Source organism: Curcuma longa, chromosome 8 (genome assembly GCF_044706935.1).
Source record: "Curcuma longa cultivar G26 ecotype Majalengka, Jawa Barat chromosome 8, ITB_CL_G26_1.1, whole genome shotgun sequence".
Taxonomy (NCBI): Eukaryota; Viridiplantae; Streptophyta; class Magnoliopsida; order Zingiberales; family Zingiberaceae; genus Curcuma; species Curcuma longa.
The window spans coordinates 12,960,748-12,986,497 of NC_133868.1; the positions used below are offsets into that span (position 1 = coordinate 12,960,748).

Consider the following 25,750-nt stretch of genomic DNA (forward strand, 5'->3'; position numbering starts at 1 on the left):
TTCAATAAAAAAAGAATAAATATCTATAAATTAGGCGGAGAGAAATCGAGAAGAGAAGATGCAGGAGCTCAAATTTTCACATCGAGGAGGCAAAAAGTATGTGTTTATGTTGAGGCAAAAATTACGGCCACGTGTAATTATCAAATGTTGCTGATTGTGTAAGTCAGCCACGTCGCACCGACACGTCAGCGACATAATTCGCTAGTACTTGCGACGGCATAATTTTTGCGATCGTTAATATTTAGGAATTTGTTTTTGAAAAAAAAAGAAAATAAAATAAAATACGTCGCTGGTTTGGGATGGGGAGCGGTTCAAATAAAGGGCCAAGCGAACCGGCCCGAAAGGATCTCGACTCACTCCATCGCCGCAACCCCATCAGCCTCCGTCTCCGGCGATCGTTCGAGGGAGTTTATCGCCAACCCCTCCGGAGATCGGGAGATGCCTGCGGCGTTGGTGGATGTACGGTCTCCCTCCGCTCCTTCCTCCCCTTTTGATCGCGTGCGTCCCCTTTCGACAAACCCTACTCCAGGCGAGTTCCCTACTTCCTTCGCTAGCCGCATCACTCCCTATCCAGGCCCCGTGTCTGGCGTCTCGGATCGGAGTGACATAGGGCAAAATTTTGATTTAGGCGGAAGGTTTTCTTCCCCAGCACCTCCTGTTTCTTCTATCCCATCCCAGCTGGCTGCGCCTTCCAGTGAGCCGTCGCAGGCTGCTGGGCTTTCAAAACCTAGGCTTGCGAAGTTGAAGAAGCATGCTGGTGCAACCAGGGCGAGGGCACGTGTGACAGTGAATCCTGATTATCGTTCTGGGAGCAACTCATTCCACTCTCGGCCAGTGAGGGCGGAGTTGGATACATCGAAGGGGAGTCAGGTCTGCGAAGCTCATGGGCTTCAAGAGAAGCTTAATGGATGGAATCCGTTCAAGTCTGATACAGGGTTAAAGACTTCGGAGGGTTCCGTTACAGATGATCCTCAGTCAGCAAAGGTTGAGAGTGCTGGTTTTGTAATGGATGATGTGGGTGCTTTTGTATTAGGAGGCATTGCAAAAAAAGACCCTATTTTAGGACGGAGCACTGGGAAAAAAAATCCCAAATCTGACAATAAAAGATATCCCTCTCATAAGAGTGTGAAACATGTAAGGTCTGCCAATGTGTTGGTTAGCGGTCAAAATATTGTTTCAAAACTGGCCTCTTCAAAGAATCTGAATGGGCAGACTAAGGTGAAGACAGAGCTAGACGATGAAGGAGCTAAGTTTAACGTGGAAAATACTTACGGCACCAATCATGATAGTGCTCAAAGTTACTTCACTTGTACTTTTGTGGATACACTGCCGCAGGTGACAAATAATTCAACTGTAAAAGATGAGCTGGGAAGCAGAAATGAACAGCAGGGCAATACAGCAATTGCATTTGTGTTTGGCGACAGAAGTAATAAAACTGCATCAGTTGAGATGCTAGCATCAGACGTTCACTTGCCAGATACTCATTCGAAGTTCACATTTCGAGCATGCAAGCAGGATATCTGAAACAGATAGCTGCTGTAGGCTCAAGGAAGCAGCTAAACCGTTTGATTTGTCATCATCAGCCCAGATACATTCTCCTGCAACCGGATTTAATTTTACTGGTGGATATGAAGAGCTAAAATCATCACAGATGAAATTCAAGGGTCCTGTACAAGTTAATTCTGGGTTGTCAAAGGAGAGTCTGTTCACTAGACCTTCAGAACATAGGACATTCAATGTGAAGAAGGGAAGAGCTAAAACTGGAAGAAATACAAGGAGAGACAAATTTAAACAATCCCTTCCACTTCACAAAAACTTTTCTCAGGCATCTGCTCCTGCAGAAACACTTTCTGCAACTGTGGAACAATTATCTCCTGCTGGTTTGTCACCGATGGACTATTCTCCTTACCATGAGGGTTTGGTGGTTGATCAAGATTTTAGGGAAATTTCTGTGACATCTAATGATGAATCACATCATATTATTTCAAGCTGTGAAACTATTTTTGAAGAAGAAGAATGTATACCTGTACAACCTGTAGAGCGAACAAGAGAAGAGTCAATTCCTGCACCACTTCACTTGGATGCAATTGGTGATAGTGTAACACTTGGGAAAGTAGAAAATTATTGCTCTAGGCATGATGCTGGGAGGAATCTTGTTGCTGGATCTTCTGCCACATGTGAGCAAAGTAAAGGACTTAATAGAGAAACTTGTGTTTTTGCATCTAAAGATGCAAATGATATTAGTAACCACTTCACTGTTGTAACAGAAGCAGAAACAAATCCATGTAGTCCAGACAGTGAGCCACAAGAAACTGTGCGTGAAAAATTATCTACACTTAGCTCCAGCTTAAAGGGTTCCACTTGCTCTGATTTTACTTTCGTCGCTTTACCTTTTGATCAAGGGTCATTACCAGTGTCAAAACGTGTACATAGAATGAAAAGTAGGAAGAAAGGTTCAAAGACTTTAAACAATGCAACCAGAAATCACAATGTTTCCTCAGCTCCCTTTTTAGAGAATGTGCTTCCAGTTCATGCTGCCAGTTCTGGTCAGCCGCTTGCTGGACAAGATCCAAGAGTCATTCCCTCTGTAACCCAAAGTGGAGATGATGTCAGACAAGTGACACAGAGAAATTTGGAAGAAGGAAACAATCTGAAGCCCAAAGCTGCTGCTAGTGTTGAAGAGCAGGAAGCTTGTGATCTGTGGCGTCAGAGGTATTTCTCCTTTTCTTCTTATCTTTATAGTCACTAGTATCACTTGTATATTTTATTGTTGGAGGCAGATTTTAAAGATAATCTCATATACTTGTGGCAGTCATCAGTCTTATCTTTGGCACTTTGTAATATATTTCCTTGATCTGCATTAGGGGCAATCGAGCCTATTCAAATGGGGATATGTCAAAAGCTGAGGAGTTTTATACTCGGGGGTTGAATTCCATCCCTACCAACAAAGTTCACAGGAGTGGAAATAGGGCATTGATGCTTTGCTACAGCAATCGTGCAGCTGCACGTATGTCTCTTGGAAGAATGAAAGCTGCACTTTCTGACTGCATGATGGCGGTTGCAATTGATCCTAGCTTTATCAAGGCCCAACTTAGGGCTGCAAAGTATGATCTCTGATCTCTTTTGGCACAAATCATTATGACATCTTTATGCTCTTAGGTTTAAATATGAACTTTTAAATGTGGACATCTTATTTCATTTTCTTGTTGTTTTTTGTCATGTTGGACAGCCAGTATTCAAATGGTTAGATTATAAATATTGATGATACAGAAGACAGCTTATTGAGATTTGAAGAATGAACCTACCCGCATGACAAACATGTTTTGGTTATCTATTGTTTACACATTCTAGGACTTTGAACTAGATTTGCTATACTCTTCTATTATGTTATCAAATAATGGTAAAACTGATCTAACAGAAGCACAATATTGCTATTTCTTTTTTCAAAATTAGCTGCATTGTATTGTCTTGTGATATTTTATCAGTCTATAAATAGTGCATCCTTTATTTGTCACTCATTATATTTAATCTTTTAGTCCTAACTTGCAAGTTGCAACCTTCATTTACCACTAGAGATACTCTGTCTCCACACATTCCAGTGGAGCGAAACTGTTTTTTCACCAAGAAAAATTCTATGAAGCTCTCTTCTAAATCTATCCACCCATCAATATGGGAATTAACCAATTATAGTTAATGGATGAAACATCCAGTGTATTAAGTCCTAAATCAAGATTTTTATAGGCTAGTTCTTATGATGAGTGGCATAAAAAGACTTGGGAGTGTATGTAAGTTTGCTGTGGCAGTTTGACTTGTGAAAAAACTGATCTCCACTGCAGTTTATTTTTCTCTTTATTTGCTAATTTCCTGTTTACTGAAATCATAAAGAGTAAACTCAATTTAAATTAATTTAAATTTGTTGTAGTTGTCTTCTTGCATTGGGAGAAGTTGAAGATGCTGCTAAATTATTCAAGAGGTGCTTGGAACAAGAAGATAATAATATATTAGAACAGAAAATCTCGAATGAAGCTTCTGATGGTTTACGGAAGACTCAGGTGGATATTATTTTTTTTCTGATACAGCTTTTAACATTTCACTTCATTGATAGGTGTTGTCTTTGGATAGAAGTCAAAAAAGTTTATCGGTGATAGATTTCTTCCTATCTAATAGTCTGTTTATTTGTAAACATTGCAAGTGTGCTGTCACCTTGTGCTTGCAATTTTTTGTTGCCTTGTAACATGATAAAATCTCCACAAACACCAATTCCTTAAAGTGTTCATTGGGACTTCTCTGGCATCTCCAGTTATCATCTAATTTAGCAGTGCAAATGATAAAGTTCTATTTGCTAATTGGTTTTGTTAGAAAGTTGGAATTCTAGTTTGAAATAGAAAGGTGATGTCTCATCTCCTATTGTTTTGTTTCTGTATATGAATAGAAAAGTGGGAATCTTTCTTAGTTAAATACTGTCGACTGCCAAGTAGATGACATGGATCCTGTTGTTTGATGCAATTCATATGGCATGGTGTTGAACATAATTCATTCTGCAACTAATATTTTTCCTGTTGGCAAAAATGGTTTGGATGTTTATAAAGATAACCTGAATCTTATTGTCTGATACAAAAGGCCAGACTGGCAAACAATACATTTCATTGTCATTCAGTTTTATTTTGACCTGAATGATTTTTTTATTCAGAGGAGTTTCTTTAGCAGACAGGAAGCAATCTAAACATTTCAGCAAAGATATCAAGTCACTGTTTTTGACAAGTGACTAGATGGCTTACTCTTGCTGTTTGTCAACATTGCTGTGATAGAATTTTTTTAGAGACTCACATCAATAATAAGTTTCAATCAATGATTACCAGGCACACTATTGCCCCTCTTTCTTTGTATACCTAGAATAAAATAAGTTTTAATTGAAGAAAATAGTGTTTTTGTTATTCATTCATAAGATTTCAGTCCATTTATATAAGAGATTCAAAATCCTTTCTTATTATAACATTTAACATCTACAGGTTATAATCTCTTAAATCAGTGAAATATTCTATGATCCCTGATATTTTGTTTATTGGAACAGAAAGTTGCTGCTTATATAGTTCAAACAGATGGACATATGTTGAAAAGATCATCTGCGGAAGCATCAAGGGCATTGCAATTGATATGCGAGGCCCTACTGATATGCCCGTATTGTGACAGACTGATGGCAAGAAAAGCAGAAGCTCTTCTAATGGTTTGTCTTACCTCTCTCTCTCTCTGAAAAAGGTTCAGATATGTGTATTAGAAATGGAAGACTTCCTTACCATTTCCTTTTTAAAGTCTATAGCATGACATTTTTCACCATTTTTTTGTGACAAATGTTCTTCTGGACATGGCAGCTGCGGAATTATGAAGAATTAATCCAATTCTGTGAGCAGACAATTGACATGGCTGAAAACATTCAAAATAATGCCATGAAGCTCTGGCGCTGGCGTCTTATGTCCAAGTCTTATTTCTATTTAGGGAAGCTCGAAGAGGCACTTGTGTTTCTAAAGAAGCATGCAGATGCGATATCTATATCGGACAAGTATTACTAAAATCTCATCCTCTCATTAATCATCATAATAATGCATTTTAACAGGCCTAATATTTCTCATGATAATTTCCCAGGAATGATAATGGCTCTACTGAATCTTTGGCCTCATTGTTTGATGCCACACGTGAGCTCTTACGTCTTAAGGTAACTTTATGGCTACATTGTTTAGCAGTTAAACAATTGAACAATGTTTTAACTTCAGAATCAGTTCAAGCCACTTGGGTAACTTTAAGATGTAGTATTGATGAAGAAAAATTAAGTTGTTTTAGACTTATGTATAGCTTGTTAATATTTTATTAAACAAGCAATATATTTATTTATTTTGGTCAGGTATCCTGCTATGTTGCATTAGTTGATAAAAATCTTGTCCATGAAAAAGAAGTATATCTGTCCCGATTGACAAACAATAATTCATTATGGAATTTGTTTACTTTTTCAATTGTTTGCTTGTATATTTTTGTTAAGTTCTTTGTGGCATGACCCAGAGAGTAAAGTCATCTCCTCACTGTAGTCCTGCATGGTTAAGCAAGACCCTCTCAGCTATGTTTAAGCATCAAGGGGCTCCCCACCCGAGTGCCTTCACATTTGGAGTTGGATTGGGCATCCTGTATGTTTTTATTTTACATGGTATTAGAACCAGTCCTTTACCATTGATGTTGGGATTAGGGAGCATAAGAGAGTTAAGTATCACCTCCTCCCTTTAGTTCTGCAGTGTGGTCCTCTTGGCCATACTTTGGTATCAATGGATTCCTCACTTATGAGCCCTTTATTGGATTGTGCTTTCTTGTTTGTTTCTCTCTACAATGGGACACATAATCTATGAACAATCAGCAAATTTGATTTTTCCCCCCTACCACTAAAAAATTAGGCGGTATTTGCCATTTTATTTATTGTTCTGGAATTCACACATTTGGAAAACTTTTTCATTTCAGGTTGCTGGCAACGAAGCTTTTCAAGCAGGAAAACATCAGGAGGCAGTAGAACATTATTCTGCTGCTTTAGCATGCAATAGTGAATCACGTCCTTTTACAGCAATTTGCTTCTCTAATCGAGCTGCAGCCTTTCAAGCACTAGGCCAAATAACAGATGCCATTGCAGATTGCAGTATAGCAATAGCACTTGATCCTAGTTATCCAAAGGTTGGTTGTTTATTGATTTTAGAGACAATCTTAATAATCTTGAAATCTTTTAGTATTAGTATTGAATTTGACTTAAAACTTGGATTGACTAGCTCTTGTATCTTATCTGTTACTTATGTGGGACTGTTTGTGTTGTCTGGATACTACAGGCTTTTTGCTTTGGCCTTGTACGAACTGTGCTTAGATCCTAGAACTTTAAATATATTTTTGCATCTTTTTGGCTTATGGTGAAATTGTCAAGATAAACAACTTCATTGATGCCAATAATTTTACTAATATAACTTCTCTCTTCCAATTAGATTTTAACTGAATATGAGTGGGACTTAATTGAAGCTCTTACTTTGCAAAGTCTTTCTTTTCTATTTGACTGGACCTTCAATAGTCACCTTATCTGAGTGTCTCTTCCTGTTATTGTCATTGCTTGGTAATTGTTGACCATAATATTTATGTTCATTTTTTACTGATAAATTAACTCTATTTGACTGGAACCTAATTGATTATGTTCAACAAAACAATTACTTAAGGAGATGATTACTTTTAAGAACTGAAAATCAGGTATAGACTATACTTATTAAACTAATAATGAATACAAATGAATGAGTTTCGCATTTTTAACACTGCTGACTTAGTTTTATATAATATGCAATATGTAGCAGTTGCAGTTTCTTTCTCCAGGAATTGTTGTTTCTTTGTTTATACACTGTTCCCTAACACATTGTAGGCAATATCTCGGAGAGCTACCTTGCATGAGATGATTAGAGATTATGCTCAAGCAGCTAATGATCTCAGAAGGCTTGTCTCTGTTTTGAAAAAGCAATTTAAGGATAACAATAATCGAGATGAAGTCTCAAGAAGAATTACTTGTAATGTTGATGTAAAGGGTGCCCATCTGCGTCTTCGTAGTGTGGAAGAGGAGGCCAAAAAGGAGACAACTCTCAATTTGTACATGATATTGTAAGTGCTTGATTTAACCAGCTATAAGCTGGTTAAATGTTCTTGTGTATTACCGTTCAGAATCTGATATCTACTTTTCAGGTTGATTTTAATAGCAAATACAATTTTTTATTAACTTGATTTCCTGTCGTTTTTAAATGATATATACGTGTCTCAAAGTGCATGTTTACTAATTTTAGACAATGTGAATTTAAATATGTAATATCAAGGATGTGCAACACTTATTTAGAACCAATATACAAGTACTTGTTCAATGATTCGACATGATAGTATCCTGCCAGGTTTGAAAGGATGGAGGTTATTTGTCACAAGTTGCCCAAACGTGAGAATTGAGTCATCAACTTGCTGGGTTCATCCACTTACTGAAAATGTGTAAGCTCGAGTTGTTTACTCATATAAAGTGTATGAACCCCTAGATTAACCCACAACTCTTTATGTTGGACTAGAGTGTTACAAACTCTTCTATAAGGGTCAAAGTCTGTGTTCTGGAGTAAATGTTGGAATTCTAATCTTATTTTTGTTTGTCACCCTACTGAATAGAACTTCAAACAGATAGATTAGTCTTTCGTCTCTTCCCTAGGATATTATTAAACATTTCATAGTCATTATCCTTATATTAACTACTCATCTCCAGACTAGATACTCAAATCATAATCTCTCTCTTTCACTTGATAAGCTTTACAAGTTATCATTTCATATTTGCAAACTTCAAAATTCTACGATATTATTGTACGAGGAGTTAAGACAGAAGATTATGTTAAGTCATTTGAATATTATCGCCAACTGCACATTTTGAAGATATCCGTTGAAGATTGTCATCAACTACAGTCCAACATTCAGTTCATTTGTGGATGAATCCAAAGCATATCATTTAACTTCTCAATTGTTGCAGTGGTATTGTGTCTCCATCGGACTCCTCCAGTGTGTTTACTTTTTTTTTCTACTATAAAACTTCTTATATTTTATGCATATAGTCCCCATGGCTATATAGTAATAGGTATAGGTTATTCTTTTTTTTCTCTCTCTATACATTTGCCCTCTCAATTTTCAGATTAAACCAAAGTTTGTTTAATCTCCATCTTGTCTCCAGTTGTAGTGCCTGGGGACAAGATGAAAGATTCAAAAACTGGGCATCCAAGATCAAATTATGTAAAAGTGATATATAGTTCCAACTTGGGACGGTTTGAACATTTCACAACAAGAATAATACATGTTTCCCTCGTGTCTCTTTGGAAATTGACTTATACGCATCACTTTTTTAAATTCTCTTTTTTACATCCATTTTGAGATATTAAAAATTTTAAGTTGCTTACTAATTCTGATCCTTTATGTTTCTTACAATTTCATTTCTATGACTATGATTTAGGGGGCTTGAACTATCTAGCTCTTCAGCTGACATAAAGAAAGCTTATCGAAAAGCTGCTCTGAGGCACCACCCAGACAAGGCTGGGCAGTTTTTAACAAGGACTGAGAATTTTGATGATGATTCATGGAAACAGATGGCTGATGAAGTACAAAAGGATGCTGATAGGTTGTTCAAGGTGATAGGAGAGGCGTACTCTGTTCTTTCAGACCCCACCAAGGTATGCAATTACTTTGCTACTGCAATTCATATAGTCATATAGAGAATAAACAATTCCTTTTTTATAAAGGAAAAGTTTGGGCAAAAAAAAAATCCTCATATTAAATTTCCTTGGATGTTAAATTGGAGTTGACGACAATTACACAACCTGCCACGTGGGACTAAATTAGGCGAGCTACAATAATGACTAAAAGAAGAATTAAGAATTTATAGAAAATTTGAGCATTTGAGAATGAAGGGCAGCTCGGTGCACGAAGCTCCCGCCAATACAGGTCCTGGAAAGTGTCTATTGTATACTCAATTGAGCATTTGAGAATACATTCATGTTTTTTCCTTATTAGGAAACTATGTTTAGCTTATCTATTGTTATGCCTCTTTTGATAAATTGGTAATTGAGTCAAATAGCTGCTAGTCATCAGAGTCAACCTCGTCCTCCACAAGATGAGGAACATGTACTGCATGGTATTGATGATACTAGGCCAGTTTCGATTGGCAAGTGTAAGACAAGTATATTTTGCCCATCTGAGCCTAGTTTCATTCTCAATCACCTATTAATTGAGTCGTACCTACTGAAACTCATTCTTATTTAGCGATACCAAATAAAACGCATCCTTAAATTAAGCAAAGTTTTTTAACGTGGTTCGGTCATGTTAGTATCAAGTTAGTCTAGCATCTGCAATGTTTTCATGTATCTCTATTGGATTGTTGATCGTCTCGCTAGTTGTTGCTATTTTTATGGTCTTGTGTGTATTAAGCTGGACAAATTCATGCTATTCTAAATCATGCATATAGCCTCTTTATCTCATTCTTTTATTGAGATATTGTCATTTTGCTTTTACAAGGAAAGTAATATTGTTAATGGTTAGGAAGTGAAATGAAAAGAGTTGAACACTGTGAAATAGTTTTTGGCAATTATGAAACTCTATGGCTAAAAGAGGGTAAATTCTGGTGTGAAATGTAATTTTCCCCTTTATACTTTATTCAATCAACCAGATCTCATCAAACCCTTACTTTGGAATAGACAATAATGTGGGTTGGTTCAGAAGGAAAAGATGACATTATTGATACTTTTATTCTCAGATCCTTGTCCAATTTTAGTAATTCTGATAATTTTATATTCATGATGGATTTATCCTCAAAGCATGTTTTGCCTCTTGTTACAGCGTTTAATTTATGATGATGAAGAGGCAACGAGGAGCATGGTGAGAAAAGGCTGCAGTGCGAGACAAACAAGTAAAACTCACGAGAGTTACAACAATCCTTATGATACAAAAAGCAGTCCGTATGAGCGGAGAGCATATGGCCGTTCACGTAACAGGTGGACAGACTCACCTCACTCCTACAAGTGAATTCATTCATTGATTGTTTCCTACACCCAAACACATGGAATCCAGTCCAGAATCCATCAAGCAGACCCTTGGCTGGGGCGTCCGAAGTTGTATCTGACGACATTGATCCATTGACATGGAAAAGAATTTCCCACCTTGTGCTGCCATAGTCAGCACACTTTTTCATTCCTAGCTTCAACCTATTTATGCCAATTTCATTTGGTGGCTCTGTGATAGTTAGAATGCTACAAGAAGATGACTAGACAGTATTTTTATCAATCATAACATTGTATTTTTTTTTAAGAGATTGATTTATTCTCTAGATCTCATGAATCTTCATCAAATGCTTTCCAAGTCCATCTTCAAAGAATAAAATGGCAGTCTTTGATGGATTATGTTAAGTTTCCTTAGCACATGGTCAATCTATTCATATCTTGATTTTAAGATTCAATTGGTTACAAGTTGATTTAGTGATTTTGGGGTAGAAGTTGAATTGTTGGGTCAAATATGGAGGTTATTTTGGAGTTGAATTGTCTGGTTATTTCCTTTGTTCATACCATCATAATAACTGGTTTACACGTAGTTTATTTATTTATCTTGCATGATCGGTAGTTTGGTGGTCATCCTTTGGTCCATAGGATAATCCCGAGAGCGGAAACTCCATCCTTTGTTCATACCATCATAAACCTCTTTACAATCTCACATGAGATACTTTACAATCAAATCACTCATCTTAACAAGATCAAAATGCAACGCTAAAGTAAAAGAGAATTCCAAGGTCCTTTAGTTTAGCTTTCAACCTTATCTAAGCCCTTGGAGGCTTTGAGAATAGGTACTGCACATTTTAAGATGTATTAGTGTAACTCTTCACCAGCTCAAAGCCCTCCACGGCTCATATATGAAATGACCCAACAACCCTCTTTTGTCCACCTCTAATGGATTGATTGATTAAATATAGTCATTGAGCAGCCAACAACTCCTTGGGCAGTTGATTGAATTTTTCTTTTGACTGAAAACACTGAGTTAATTGTTGCCTTCAGAATATGGCTGAAGAGCATCTAGCAACTTCAATCAGGGAGCTGACTCTAAAAAAAATGGCTGTTTCATCCATTGGATTTGAAGAAAATTATCAAATTGGTATGCTTAAGTCTGAAATTTTCTAATTTAAACTGGTTCCACAACAATCAAATAACTCCATATTAATAAACCGATATCCTTTCTTATTCTTCTATCTTGTGCATTTTGCTTTATTAGCTATTTTTAGCATTCCAGTAAATTAATTGTACATTGACGTTTCTTAATGCTTCCAGAATTAGTAGTTAGTGTTACTACTCTTCCTGGGGTTTTTATATGCAATTTTAGTGATTTGTATAGAAACAAAGCAAATTGCTTTGTCTCAAACTTAATAGTTACAAATTAGTAATACACTTCTGGGACTTTTTTTTTTGTTATACTGGATTTTAGTGATTTGTAAGTTACAAACTGACTTTATGAGAATTGAGAGGTAGACATATATGTTTTGAAGTTGCAGATTTGTCAGGTGTTCTTCTACTAACTACTATTCTTGAGCCTTAAAAGATCAAATATATTGTTTAGTGATGTCAGTGCATGCATCTGATGACTCTACTAACTACTATGTTGGCTTAGTTATTTTATTTTCTTATCTGGGTGTTCATCACTGGAGAGGGATTACCATAACTAACCTATTTGAACTCTTATTTTCCCTCTTTATTTACAGTGCATTTGCTAATCTCCCAGATGATTCAAAGAAGAATTGTCGAAGAAATTCGAAGATACAGGAAAATTTCACAGTTTTTACAAGTCTGTTCAAGCAATTTCTTCTGAGAATGCTCTGAAATTGTATTGTGCTCGTCTCTTGCAAAATGATAAGCAATTCAAAGAACATTTGAAAGGGAATCCTCGAGGATCATCATCAACATCAGCGGGTGAAGATTCATAACTCAAATAAGTTGAACTTTCATCATGAGGTTCTTACATCACTCGTTCATGAATCTTTATGATGTGAATATATGGAAAATCTGATTTTCAAGGTAGGGATTTCGAGTATAGCTGTCAATTTGGATCGTATCCATCGGATTGGCCCGTCCCACCAAGCAATTTAGGTAGATTAGGTTGAAATTTTATAACCCATTTTAAGATGAGTTCAGATAGGTTGATCCGTTTAGGCCCGCGACCCACGTGGGTTGGTCCACGAGTTGAGAAAATTTATTAATTTATTTTAAATTTTAAAATTAAAGTAGAAAATTTAATAAATTAGTGGGTTTGATCCGTCTAAATTATAATTCAAATATAAAAATTTCAACTTGATCAATTTAAACTATAATTCAAATTTAAAATTTTTAATATTTTTTTATTTTTTTAACCGGCTCGTGGGTTGACCTATCTAACCCGCAACCTGTCTTGAGTTGGGTTGGATTAAAGATTTCTCAACCTGCCAAGTTGGTGAATCGATCCATTTCAGCCCACCATATAATGAGTTTTTAATAGGTTGGTCCGCTTCATCATGAATTATTCTGTTTGACAGTTCTAATTTCGAGGTAGGGTGCATTCTTAACTAACCATAGTTTAATTTTTAAGTAGGACACACCCATGATGATTAAATTGTTAATACCCAATAGATATTGGATTTGAGATACAAATATCTAATTCAAAATATCCATTAATTATCCTATACTAATTTATTATAAAAAGTGATTATCTTATTTTTTTTTAAAAAAAATAGTTGTAGAAATTTAGTTTATAAAATTCATTACAGACCGATTAATAATAATAATGAAAGGATAATATTTTATGTTGCATTAAATTAATATTTATATGATGTATTTTTTTTTAAATATTAGCAGGTATTTTGATGTATTTTAAGATATTGATAATTATGAATTCAATGTGTCTCAAAACCCATAATAAAAGGCGTAAGCGCGCCGCAAAAACCCTAACAAAAGCGAGCTATTGCCGGCGCCTCCTCCTCATATCAGCACGGCGGGTTTAGGGTTTAGGATCGAAGAAGAGCACTGTCATGGCGCTCTATCTCCTCTTCGAGTCATCTTCTGGCTACTCGCTCTTCCACGCCTACGGCCTCGATGAGATTGGCCAGAACACGGAGGCCGTCCGCAACTCTGTCCTAGACCTCAATCGCTTCGGCAAGGTCGTCAAGCTCGTCGCTTTCCATCCCTTCTCTTCTGCGCTCGACGCCCTCAACCAGTGCAACGCCATCTCCGAAGGTCGGGAGTCGTATTCAAAAGGTCCTTTTCTTTTTTTTTTTTTTTACAGTGTGTTTAAGATGTCGTGATCTTGGTGTGAGTTTAGGGCTTATGACCGAGGAGTTGAGGAATTTCTTGGAGATAACTCTTCCTAAGGTGAAAGAAGGGAAGAAGGCAAAGTTTAGCCTTGGCGTCGCAGAGCCCAAGGTTGGTTCTCAAATATTCGAGGTTACTAAGATTCCTTGCCAGAGCAATGAGTTTGTACTTGAGCTCCTTCGTGGTGTGCGGTTGCACTTTGATAAGTTTATCAAGGACTTAAAGGTTAGACTTTGCTTATGCTTTTGGGATGTGCTCCTATTGCATTTAGAAGAATGGTCGGATCTGATCTGATATTTCTTTTTCTTGTTCTAGCCTTCCGACTTAGAGAAGGCACAACTCGGTCTGGGGCATAGTTACAGCCGAGCCAAGGTAAAGTTCAACGTTAATCGAGTGGATAACATGGTCATCCAGGCCATTTTCCTCCTTGATACCTTGGATAAGGATATTAACTCATTCTCAATGAGAGTCAGGTTTGTTTCTTTCTCACTTTTCTGTCATGATGATATTAAATATTTAGTAGCTGTATGATGTAGTAAAATTGCACTGAGGTTGAGGAGGTGCAGATCTAAATATGAGTTGAAAATGTGCTTGTTTCTGCATCGGCATTGTTTACCTTAAAAGTGTATATTGTTATTATCTAATCACTTAACCTAAGCATTTGAACCTTCTGAAGATTAAAGCCTAGCACAATCATAAATACAGAACCACTCTGAAATTGATTAATCATAGATTTTCTCTCTCTCTAGCTAATCACTTCAATTGCATGTACGATCTAGTCTTTAGTGTAGGAATTGAGCATGTTTGGACCATAGAGATTTTTTTGTCTCAGAAGTTATTCCTCAATATATTATCCTGTGAAAAGCATTGATTTTCATCCGGAATAATGTGTCTTTTTTATGCCTCTGCTTTAACTTCATCCTTAAAAGAAATTTAGAAAGCATAACCTCTTCTCTTCAGTGAATTGCTTCATCCCAAGGTGTTTATTGTTGGTGCATACCTGGTATTCCTTGCATATCTATGATCTTTGAAGAATATATGTACTCAAACCTAGACTTCAAATTTTAGAAGAAGTTATTTGATTACTTTCATTTAATAATGGTTGCTATGGTTGTGTAATTAAAAGCATAAACTAGGCATGTTTTTCTTATGGCTAGATCTTGAAGTTCTTTATGGTGCAGTTTTTTATGGGTATTACTATATTAGTTATTATGTAAAATCCTATACATATTGATGGACTTTTAACATTTTGATTTTTCATTCTATTGACTACTATTGTTATATTACTTCTATTTTGGTAACGAAGCTACTGAATAGTAGGATTCCTCTTCCAGGATTTACTCCTTGAAGGGTAGGCATTGGATTTGATAGTGTTACATTTTTAAGTGTGTGCAAATGATTTGTAGTCTACCCACTGCATAACCCACATGCAATATGCTGCTGTATATGCTATCCATATTAGATATATTAAAAAAAAATTTATATTGATTATATGTATAAGATTATGGGTACCGAAGTGTACAAGTACAAATGTTATATTTTGTATAACTGGTTAAAAACATAACACAATACAATTCTAAACATAATCTAAGCAAGGGCCATAATGAATTAGATGAATTTGATAAGGAAAACATTCTTATAATATGGCCTGTTCAGCCTAGATACATGTTTTGTCACTGGCTTTGATTTTCATTTCGAATCAAATGGGGATCATGCTTACAAGCTGCACTTGGCATTATGCACTGATGTGTTTTCACATCACTTAACATTTAGCAGATCACATATGCAATATAAAAGGCAGTCGTTCATTTGTGAAACTCCTATGGTGAAATAACCCATTTTTAAGCTACTGATATATGTTCACTTCCCATCCATGCTTCTCTCCTCTTCACTATATTCTAACTATTCTTCAGTGAGCAACTAACACTTTGTCTTGCTATTCTCTCTTGTTGTCATGACATCTTCAAGTCATTTCCATGTAGCCATGATCAAGTTCCAACTTCCTATCTGCTATAATGCATCCCTTGCGATGTGGCTTGACAGACCACAGCCATGCATAAGCTTCGCACAAGCCTCAGAACCTTTTTACAATGACTTACAATTATCTTGACACTACCTCATGAGTTTGCCTGCTGAGAGGGAAGCCCCTTTCCCACTACAGCCCTTTAGCATGTCTTGCCTTCTCTCGTTAGTGTTTAAATATGTAGTTTAGTCTTGCATGGGATTCTATTCTTGTAGATTAGTTATTTTGTTGCTGTCTTTTGTTTTGTATATGTATATATATTAGAGGTGCACTCTCTTTTTGTATAACAGTATTGTTTTGTTACTTTCTTACTGTCAAAACTTATTTATTATGTTTCTGTTCATTCTTCGAGTTTAACCATAGTGAGGCAAGATTTTAAGGGACCTCTCACTGAATTAACTGTCTACTATCCCTTTTTGCACAAGTTTACTAATTAGTTTTTTACTCCACATTGCTACAGAGAGTGGTACTCATGGCATTTTCCAGAGCTCGCCAAGATCATCAATGACAATTATCTGTATGCTAAAATTGCTAAGCTTGTGGAGAATAAATCTGACCTGTCTGAGATTAATATTCCTGAATTATCAGAATTAGTAGGAGACGAGGAGAAAGCAAAAGAAATTGTAGAAGCAGCTAAAGCATCCATGGGTAATGAGATATATTTTGATTAACTTGCAGATTGTGTCTGTATTTATCATTTTTATTTTGCCTTTGCAGGACAAGATCTGTCTCCAATCGACTTGATTAACGTGCAGCAATTTGCTCAGAGGGTTATTAATCTTTCTGAATATCGGAAGAAGCTCTATGAGTATCTTGTTACAAAAATGAATGATATTGCCCCTAATTTGGCTTCTCTTATCGGTGAAGTGGTTGGGGCTCGTTTGATATCTCATGCAGGGAGTCTTTCCAATCTAGCCAAGTGCCCTTCATCTACTCTCCAAATTCTTGGGGCAGAGAAAGCACTTTTCAGGTTCATATTCTCTTCCTAGTTCCCTGATTTTCGTTACTGAAGGATAGCTTCTGCATTTGTGTCCTAGAGGGAATTTTTTTGCAATCGGAGTCTAGCCATCCAAACTCTATTACAGAATTTGATTCCTAAGTTTTATCTGCATTGCATGAGCAAAATAGTTCGCAACTTTATCAACCCAATAACTTGCAAATTGATCTTCACTGTTCTTTCTAATGTGCTACAGAGCCCTTAAAACAAAAGGAAATACTCCAAAATATGGACTCATCTTTCATTCTTCCTTTATTGGTCGAGCGACTGCAAAAAACAAGGGTCGTATAGCACGTTATCTTGCAAACAAGTGTTCTATTGCATCCCGTATTGACTGTTTCTCTGGTAAGCCTTTGTTCAATGTGCATATTATTTTCTCCTGCAGTTAGGCTTGTATACACATCAGTCTTACGATAAGCATTCCCTTCCAGAGGTGAATACTTCTGTATTTGGACAGCAGCTCCGTGAGCAGGTTGAGGAAAGATTGGACTTCTATGACAAAGGTGTTGCACCTCGGAAGAATGTCGATGTGATGAAAGTTGCCATTGAGAGTGTAGTGAACGATGTCGCCGAAGAGGATGCCGGTGAGTGTCCATTCATTCGTTTTATATGTTCTTCGCCCTATCAACCATTTGATCAATTTTGTAAAACGAGCATTTACTCTATAAACTAATGACTTTTAAGACATTGGAAAAAGTCTGCTATAGCATCTAATGATGTCAATCTTGGCTTTGAGGTTTTAAAGCCATTCCATTTTTGAATTTAGAGATCTTGGTATGTAAAATTGATTCGCTTATGACCTATTGCTTGTTCTGCATTTGGGTCGTTCATTTTAGTTTAGAGCATCCTTGATTTCATTTGTTTTGCTTGTGGCACAACATGGTTTGCTGTCGGTTTAAGTGTTATTACTCTTTGTATTAAAGCAGATGGACAGCAGATAGATGAGCCTTCCCTAAAGAAAAGTAAGAAGAAGAAACCTAAAGGTGAGATTGAAGATGGCGAACCCATGGCCTTGGACGAACCGAACCTAGTCGCTGACACGGAGCTAGAAACCGAAAAGAAGAAGAAGAGGCAGAAGTCAGAGGAGCAACAGGAGAATGCAGTGCCGAGCGAGTTAAATGGTCATGATGCAGAACAAAATGGAACCTCAAAGAAGAAAAAGAAAAAGAGCCACAAGCCAGATAATGATGTCGAGGCTAAGGACCTGACACAAGAGAAGAAGAAGAAGAAAAAGAAGAGTAAATCACAAGACGAGTAGAGCTTACTACCAGCTCATGTTTTAGCTATCAGTTAGCAAATTTTGAAACTCCAGCATCCTTTAAGAAAGGACACCTCTGTCTCTATATGATACTTGTTTCGATTCGATTTGCAAGCTCATCCATCTTTGGAAGTTCCCACTGAGCTGTTTGAAATCATTGGTTCAGGTGCCGATATAATTTGAGTTGAATTTGTTTCATGGTGTTTCTTACCACACAGAAAGTGATCATCTGCTGAGTTCTTCACTCATGTGCCTTGCCACAATGGCATACAAAACAACTAGAAGAAGCTGATCTTATTATTATTTTTGAATCAGATTTGGATTTAATTTGGGATTTTTGTGGTGGATCGATTTAGTTTTACTTTCTTTTGAATTGATCTATGATATTCGCATCAGACAGAGATTCAATTTGCGATTATTTGCGTATGGTTCGAACCGGATTCGGTTGATCATAATTGTTTATTGCTAATGAACATTGATAATTGTTTATTGCTTATTAACTACTAACAATAGGGATCAAATTTAAAATTTTGATTTTGATCGTTGAAAGGTCAACAAAATTGGATTTTTATTTTTATTTTTTGCCCATGAAGATTCTTCGATCGAGCTTTGGGCCGTCGTCTTCCGCAACTCACCGTGCTCCTCATCCTTGCCGTCTATGATCGCGCCTTCGTCCCCTTGGCCGCCGCTTCGCGGGGCACGATTCCAAGCTAGCCTTCTTCCAGCGCCTCGACGTCGGCCTAACCGTCGGGCTGTTGGCGAACGTCGCCGCCACGTTGGTGGAGGAGAAGCGGGAAGCGGTGGCAGCGACACATGGGTTCTCAGACAGCCCGAAAGCCGTCATCCCATCAACGTCCACTGGTTGGTGCTGCAGAACGCGAACCATGGGATGGCGGAGGCTTTCATGTCGGCGGCGAAAATGGAGTTCCTGTACAGCCGAGCGCCGCACTGGAAACTACCTGACAAACGAGGAGGATGATTGGTTGCATATCACCTACTCCGGTTGCTACAATGGATGAACAATAGTATTAGTATAGGATTCGTATAAGCTTATGATGCTTATTTTATTTTAAACCTCCTACACTTTTACAGCGAACAAGGACTATCAGTGGAGGTATTTATATCATACAGTAAACTTACATATATCAAGAGCAAATTCAAATCATTCAGCTAAACCTTCATCATATTTCATCATCCCAAAACTCTTCAAGACTTTTATAGGGTCCATTCTCTGAGATGAAGAACAAAGATTGATTTCCTCTGCGCTGAGGAATCCTGCTGATGGTCTCCCTCTCTTCTTCATTCAACTCCCAGTCCAGTATGTCCAAATTCTCCATCAATCTTTTCTCATTGAAGCTTTTCACTATCACACAATCTCCTTGCTCGTAAACCCACCTCAAACATATCTATCATACAAACATGAGTCATACCGCAAGTTTTAAGATGAGTGGTATCAATCTTTAAATATTTGATCAGTTATTGCAATGCTCATTAAGTTTACATAGTCACCTATGACTGGGGCTGTCATGAGCGTTAGTCTCATTTACCTGAGCAAGAGTCTTTCCTTTAGCTTTGGCTATTTGCTGCAGAATCTCACACTCCATAACCCAATTTTGACCCCAGGCGGTTCCTCTCGCTCCCAACGGTGAGTAAGCACAGAGTTGAATGCCTTTAGCTATACAAAACTCCCTCAGCTTCTTTTGTTGGAAAAGAGGGTTCACCTCCACCTTATGCATTATTTATTAAAAAATAATTGAATCTAACATAGTAAAGTGATCTTAAAGCATAAATTTGTATGTTTTGTCTGTAAACCTGATTGGCCACAGGTGGAATTGTTGCAGCAGAGAGCAGTTTCTCAATCTTTTTGATGGAAAAGTTGCTAACTCCAATGGATTTGGTGAGCCCCATCTTTTGACACTCCTCCATGGATGCCCATACCGAGCTTATATCTATGGGCATTAGTTCATCCTCTGACAAGGATAAGCGAGGGCCTTCCGGTTTGGCACAAATGGGGAAGTGAATGAGATAGAGGTCAAGGTACTCCAATTGAAGGCTCCTAGTAAGATTTAAACAATGTAGAGGGAATGAACCTTCTTTGGGTAGCATGACATAATACAAAATCTTGTTTGAAAAGTGATGAACAAATTGAAATAAAGTCCAATTATAAGGACTCATATAACAGAGAACCTTTTAGGAATTTGATTTCTGAATACAAAAAACACTTTTACTAATTCACAAGCTCATGTGATTTCTTTCTTTGGAATGATAAAGAACTAAAGGTTAGATTTTTTTTTCTCCAGCAGAATATGAAATTTGACTTTTGAGTAGGCTATAATCTTGCTGTTTCTTTTTCTCAGGTTAATGATAGCACAAGAATAGTATGAAAAACTTGATACTTCTTTTTGGTCACCAAAAGTTGGTTTTTTGTATTCATTTCTTTGCTAGATTACTTTCGTGTCTATATCCAATAATTAACTAAAAGTCGTGAGTTCCCTATTCTCTAAGCTAGTTTTGTACTTATAAATACAAAGATTTGTGTGTGAACATAAAGAGTCATGTTTCACTCATGATTAAGTTGGCCTAACTCGGTAAGGCTTGGCTTGTGCAACACCTGCGCAGCCACTGCGGAACAGGCCATGCTGAAACCCGGGCTCAATAGCCTGGGATCTAACTACACCCCGGTCTCTTGCCCGAGTTAACTGACCGGCATGATCACAACCCGATTAGCTCTTGGGACAGGCCAGGCCGAAACCCAAGCTCAATAGGCTGGGGTCTAGCTACACCTGGTCTTGTGCCGAGTTAACTCTCGTCATGATCACGACCCAATTAGCTCTGGGCCAGACTTACTGCAGTCCAACTGTAGTCAAACCTAACGGGCCTGAGCCTAGCTCATTGCCCTTGTTCTACAAAGAGGTAATTTTCGTTTTAAAAGTCTACAGTATTATTGAACTCTTTTATGTCGAAAATGGAAAGATTTTAAAAATCTAACCGTCAAAAAAGGGTTTTTTTTTAAAAAAAACTCACAAAAGTTTGATTGTTTATCATCTAATTCTGAAATCACCATACCATTCCAGAAAAACAATTGCTAGGATAATTTGGTAAAATAACATGGAGAAAACGCTTCCTCCATTTATTTCGCCAAACACGAGAATTGAGCTTTGGATTCATAAGCCTCGGTTCTACTATCCAAACGACTTCAGATTATGTTAAAAGCGAAAAATCTTTGCAAACAGGCATCTCGGCAGTTGTTTGTAAACTATCTCAAACAGAAAATAATGCAAAAACTCGATTCGATAAGCGGCGAGAATAGATTTTTGCACCAGTACTAATTCACAAATTAAATAAATCGTTTACCTGAGTGACTTTTGCAAGGCAGGAAGCACGAGATGGCTCTGGGCGTCCCGGATCCAGAGTTTGGAGGTGATGAAGAGCACGTCCCGGGAGGCGATGAACCCTAATCGGAGCGCTTCCGCTACGGCCTCGCCTAGCGGCTCCTCCGAGGAGTAGAGCGAGGCGGTGTCGAAGTGGCGGTAGCCGATTTTGATGGCGTGGAGTATGGCGTCTCGAGTGGTGTCGGAGGTCGTCGGCCAAGGGAAGGCGGCAGTTCCCATGGCGATGCGGGGCACGGCCTTGGATCCGGAGCTCAGGGGAACCTCATGGATCGCTATCGCCATCGATGCCCTTCTTCTGCTTGTGCAAATGGAGGTGGCTTTGTCAAGGAAGAGGAGCGAATTATATAGGCGGTGGGCTCAACTTGGGCCGGCTTTTTTATTTATAATTGCACTATTTAAATAATAATAGTTATAATAATAATAATAATAATATAAAAATATATGTGGCCTTTGTTCTTTCAACTCGAAATCTAGATATTTTCTTGTATTTGAAAAGTAAAATAGAGTTGGCCATCACGTCGGCCAAGGGTAGAGCTGTCAGACGGATTAATTCATGACGGACAGACTAATCCATGACGGACTTATCATATGGTGGGGTGGGACAGGCTAACTTACTAATTTGACGAGTTGAGAAATCTCCAACCCAACCCAACTCAAGGTGGGCCGCGAGTTAGGTGGGCCAATCCGTGGGCCTATTAAAAAATAAAAAAATATTAAAAATTTTAAGTTTGAAGTATAATTTAATTTGATTAAGTTGAAAGTTTTAAGTTTAAATTATAATTTTTAAGTTTAAATTGTATTTTAACTAGATGAAACTCACTAATTCATTAAGTTTTATATTTTAATTTTAAAATTTAAAATAAATAAATAAACTTTCTCAATCCGCGAGCCAATCCAAGCCCGCCGCGGGCCAACTCACACGGGTTGCAGGCCTAGGCGAGTCAATCCACCTCAACTCATCTTAAAATGAATTGATAAAATTTCAATCCAATCTGTCTAAATTTCTTGACGGAGTAGACCAATCCGACGGGCCTAACCCAACTTGACAGCTATAAGAAGGCCGCAGTTCCCATGGCGATGCGGGCATGGCCTTGGAGCCGGAGCTCACGGGAACATGGATCGCAATCGCCATCGCCATCGATGCCCTTCTTCTGCTTGTGCAAATGGAGGTGAGAGCAGAGTCGGCTTTGGCAAGGAAGAGGAGCGAATTATTTAGCTTCTTGGATCGCGGCAGCCATCGATGTCCTTCTTCTGTTTGTGGAAATGGAGGCGAGAGCAGAATAGTGTTTGGCGAGGACGAGGAGACAGTGAAGACGCTTGTCGTATTATTGCCTGCTACTTAATTGTTTTTTTATAAAAAAACGTGCTTTATGTAATTATTATTATTATTATTTTCTAATATTTAATAATTTTACAAACGTTTATTTTATAAAAAAACGTGCTTTCACATGTCTCTTGGAGCGCATCCTGTGCACTTGCTTTATCATGCCGCCTTCTTAGATTTTGTGCTTTAAATCGCGTTCAGCAGCAACGTTGATTTTGCATATCGAGTAAAAGAAACCTTTCGAGCAAAGTTTATTCTGCTTGTAGTTTTATTGTTTTAGACTAAGTGTTTCAGTTAGATGAATCAACTGGAGATGATGACTGTTGAGGTGGCAATGCAAAAGGTTTGAAATTAAGAGAATGAAGACGTCAAAGAAGTCTTCAATACTCAAATAGAGTTAAGATGGACATTAAGAGAATTCGAGTGATCACTCTGACATTTAAATTAATATAAAAGTTAAAAAAAATAAAAATTATACAATTATAAAAGAAGAAGATGAGTGTATGTAAAATTACCTCTTGCACATGTTTTGTATAGGATTTATATAATTGCAAAAGGAGGTTCTTCATGTCAATAATGTAAGATCAGATCCTACAATCTTTATTTACTTCTTCACTTGTTAAATATCGTGTGCACAAAAGAAAGCATTTGAGAAATCAAATCTGACATTCATATAATTGTTCCTCCATTCATCTTTGGTGTCATTTTTAGGAATATTCATAATAACTGTCAATAGGCCCCTCTAAAATGGCAGAACTAATGAAATTGAAGAGTCTGAGTCCTCTGAGATCAGGATGACAGAGCTAATGAAGTTGGTCACCCCAATAAACTAATCCTTGAGGACTAGAATCACTTTATTTAGTTTGGATGATGGAGTTGATTGCTAACACGATCCAAAGGGAAATCTTTCTAATTGATTCATCCGCAACTTTAATTAGAACAGTTTAAGTCATGTTTTTGTTTCAATAAGTTACATGCATATGAAAAATAGGGTGAGAACATAATATAACTCTCAGGACATAATTGAGTTGATTACTACATGATAGATTTATGAAATCGAGATAATGTCTTCCTTTATAGTTATCAATTATAGTTTTTAAATTTATCTTTTATAGATGATCATGAGGTTGATCATGTCATACTGCTGAGATGATGAATTTTATTTTATTTTTTTTTTAAGATGAAAAGAAAATATAATAGAGAGAGAGAGAGAATTCTTTTAATTAATTACTTGTCTTTTTTGTTTTTTTGCTTTTTGTTGCAGTGCTTTGTCTCCAGGCATGCAAGTGGTGGACATAGCGGAATCACATATTAATGTTTGTCTTCTTTTGATTTATATTTTATTTATTATTATTATTTTTGAAAAGTATGAACCTTTCGTATATAGATGGTGACCATCTAGCTAGCTGTGCGTCTAAAGCAATCCATTTCTTATGGAAATGGGTTACCTCCTTAAATATAATCATAAAATCAATTATATAAAATCGTTAGAGTGATAAATTTCATCTTTTATTACAGCACAGCAAAGTGAAGATTATATAAAGGCCACCCACTAAGCAATTGCTTCTGTTTTTGACATGATAGATTTAGGCATCTTCTTGTTCCATGTGGATTCTTATCCACCACTAATTAATGCTAATACAAAGTGATTTCACTGACGTCTTTTAATAATCACATCACAGTTAATTGGATTACCGATCGGCATCAAATTGACTTGTTATTTTCTAGTGCTGTCCTGTGCTGTGCTGTGCTGTGAGTGCTTGATTCTTTCCCTTGATCTTCCTTCCACAGCCATGAGAGCACTCCAATGGACGAAGAAGAAGGACTCAGGACTGAGTATGGGAACTGGAGATTATACTATCGAATACTTGATTGAACCAGCTAGCTAGCGAGAAAGCAGTTCATGTATGTGATTGTTATTGTACTTAATTTGATCACTAGTGTTTTTTTATCAAGTCGATCGCAGCAACGATGAATCTTAATTACTCATCTTTAAAGCTAATTGAATTGAATTTCTTCCCTTATATTTTGATTTTTGGATTAATTGCTAAATGTAGAATGAAGATTAATTAATTTCATAACGAATCTAGCATATTATCGACTCGATTTCACCTTTTGTTTGTTTGTTTGTGTGAAGATCAAACGTGCGTGTGTGTGTTCAACGATGATAAAATGTTTATTTTTTTATCTTTCAATTTCAAATTTTTTAGAAAAGAAGATAAAAATAAAATGTTTATTTTTTTATCTTTCAATTTCAAATTTTTAGGGACCATAGCCCAAGTGGAATAATTTGATAATTTTCTCTTTTCACAAATTGTCTTACTGGAATTGGACGATATGAAGGTGGCACACAAAACAGGCAACGTTATAAAAAAAAAAAACAAAAATGGTGAGGAAAAATCGTGAAAGTTTAATTACATTTATCCTCGTGCAGGCCCACGGCCCTAAAATATATCAGCGGCCCACCGCCTCAAAGGGATCATTAGCCGACGACAAAACTAAACAAAAACCTATTAAAACGAGATTTCGATCCTCCGACCTGTGGATTATGAGCACTTCCACTGCGCCACCCTGATTGTCGAAAATGCTTCCAGTTAAATTATACATATTGTATGATATCTTAATTTCCTATTCTGCCAAAACAAAATTTCAATCTCGCTGGAAAATGCAAAAACCTATCAGAGCGAGGTTTCGATCCTCCGACCTGTGGGTTATGGGCCCACCACGCTTCCGCTGCGCCACTCTGATTGTTGAAAATGCTTCCAGTTAAATTATACATATTGTATTATATATTAATTTCCTATTCTGCCAAAACAAACAAAATTTCAATCTCGCTTCTGGAGAAAATCTATAGTGGGCTTATAAGTAAT

At 37.1% G+C, this 25,750-nt stretch overlaps 3 protein-coding genes across 4 annotated transcripts; 2 read left to right on the forward strand and 1 right to left on the reverse strand.

The window, feature by feature from the left end:
• The first annotated feature begins 388 nt into the window (after positions 1-388).
• On the forward strand, positions 389-10,941 carry LOC141833046 (uncharacterized). Its single transcript, XM_074720437.1, is given in 11 exon segments — positions 389-1,517; positions 1,519-2,712; positions 2,865-3,104; positions 3,923-4,052; positions 5,072-5,224; positions 5,370-5,557; positions 5,641-5,710; positions 6,499-6,705; positions 7,427-7,659; positions 9,026-9,242; positions 10,405-10,941. Coding segments are annotated over 11 exon segments (3,897 nt in total). The 5' UTR covers positions 389-438; the 3' UTR covers positions 10,591-10,941.
• A 2,606-nt stretch (positions 10,942-13,547) lies between these two features.
• LOC141833407 (nucleolar protein 56-like) lies at positions 13,548-18,350 on the forward strand. Of its 2 annotated transcripts, none has more exons than XM_074720837.1 (8): positions 13,548-13,811; positions 13,897-14,111; positions 14,202-14,359; positions 16,370-16,557; positions 16,627-16,879; positions 17,103-17,251; positions 17,338-17,490; positions 17,830-18,350. In XM_074720837.1, the coding sequence occupies exons 1-8, from the start codon at positions 13,607-13,609 to the stop codon at positions 18,162-18,164; spliced, it is 1,656 nt and encodes a 551-aa protein (XP_074576938.1). In that variant the 5' UTR covers positions 13,548-13,606; the 3' UTR covers positions 18,165-18,350. The 2 variants fall into 2 exon arrangements, with proteins under 2 accessions (XP_074576938.1, XP_074576939.1); XM_074720838.1 differs by having other exon boundaries at positions 17,833-18,350.
• Positions 18,351-19,175: 825 nt separating this feature from the next.
• Positions 19,176-21,876, reverse strand: LOC141833303 (7-acetyl-epi-neemfruitin B aldo-keto reductase-like). Its single transcript, XM_074720707.1, has 4 exons — positions 21,519-21,876; positions 19,977-20,220; positions 19,712-19,891; positions 19,176-19,570 (listed from the first exon to the last, which is right to left on the reverse strand). The coding sequence occupies exons 1-4, from the start codon at positions 21,836-21,838 to the stop codon at positions 19,346-19,348; spliced, it is 969 nt and encodes a 322-aa protein (XP_074576808.1). The 5' UTR covers positions 21,839-21,876; the 3' UTR covers positions 19,176-19,345.
• Positions 21,877-25,750: the final 3,874 nt, after the last annotated feature.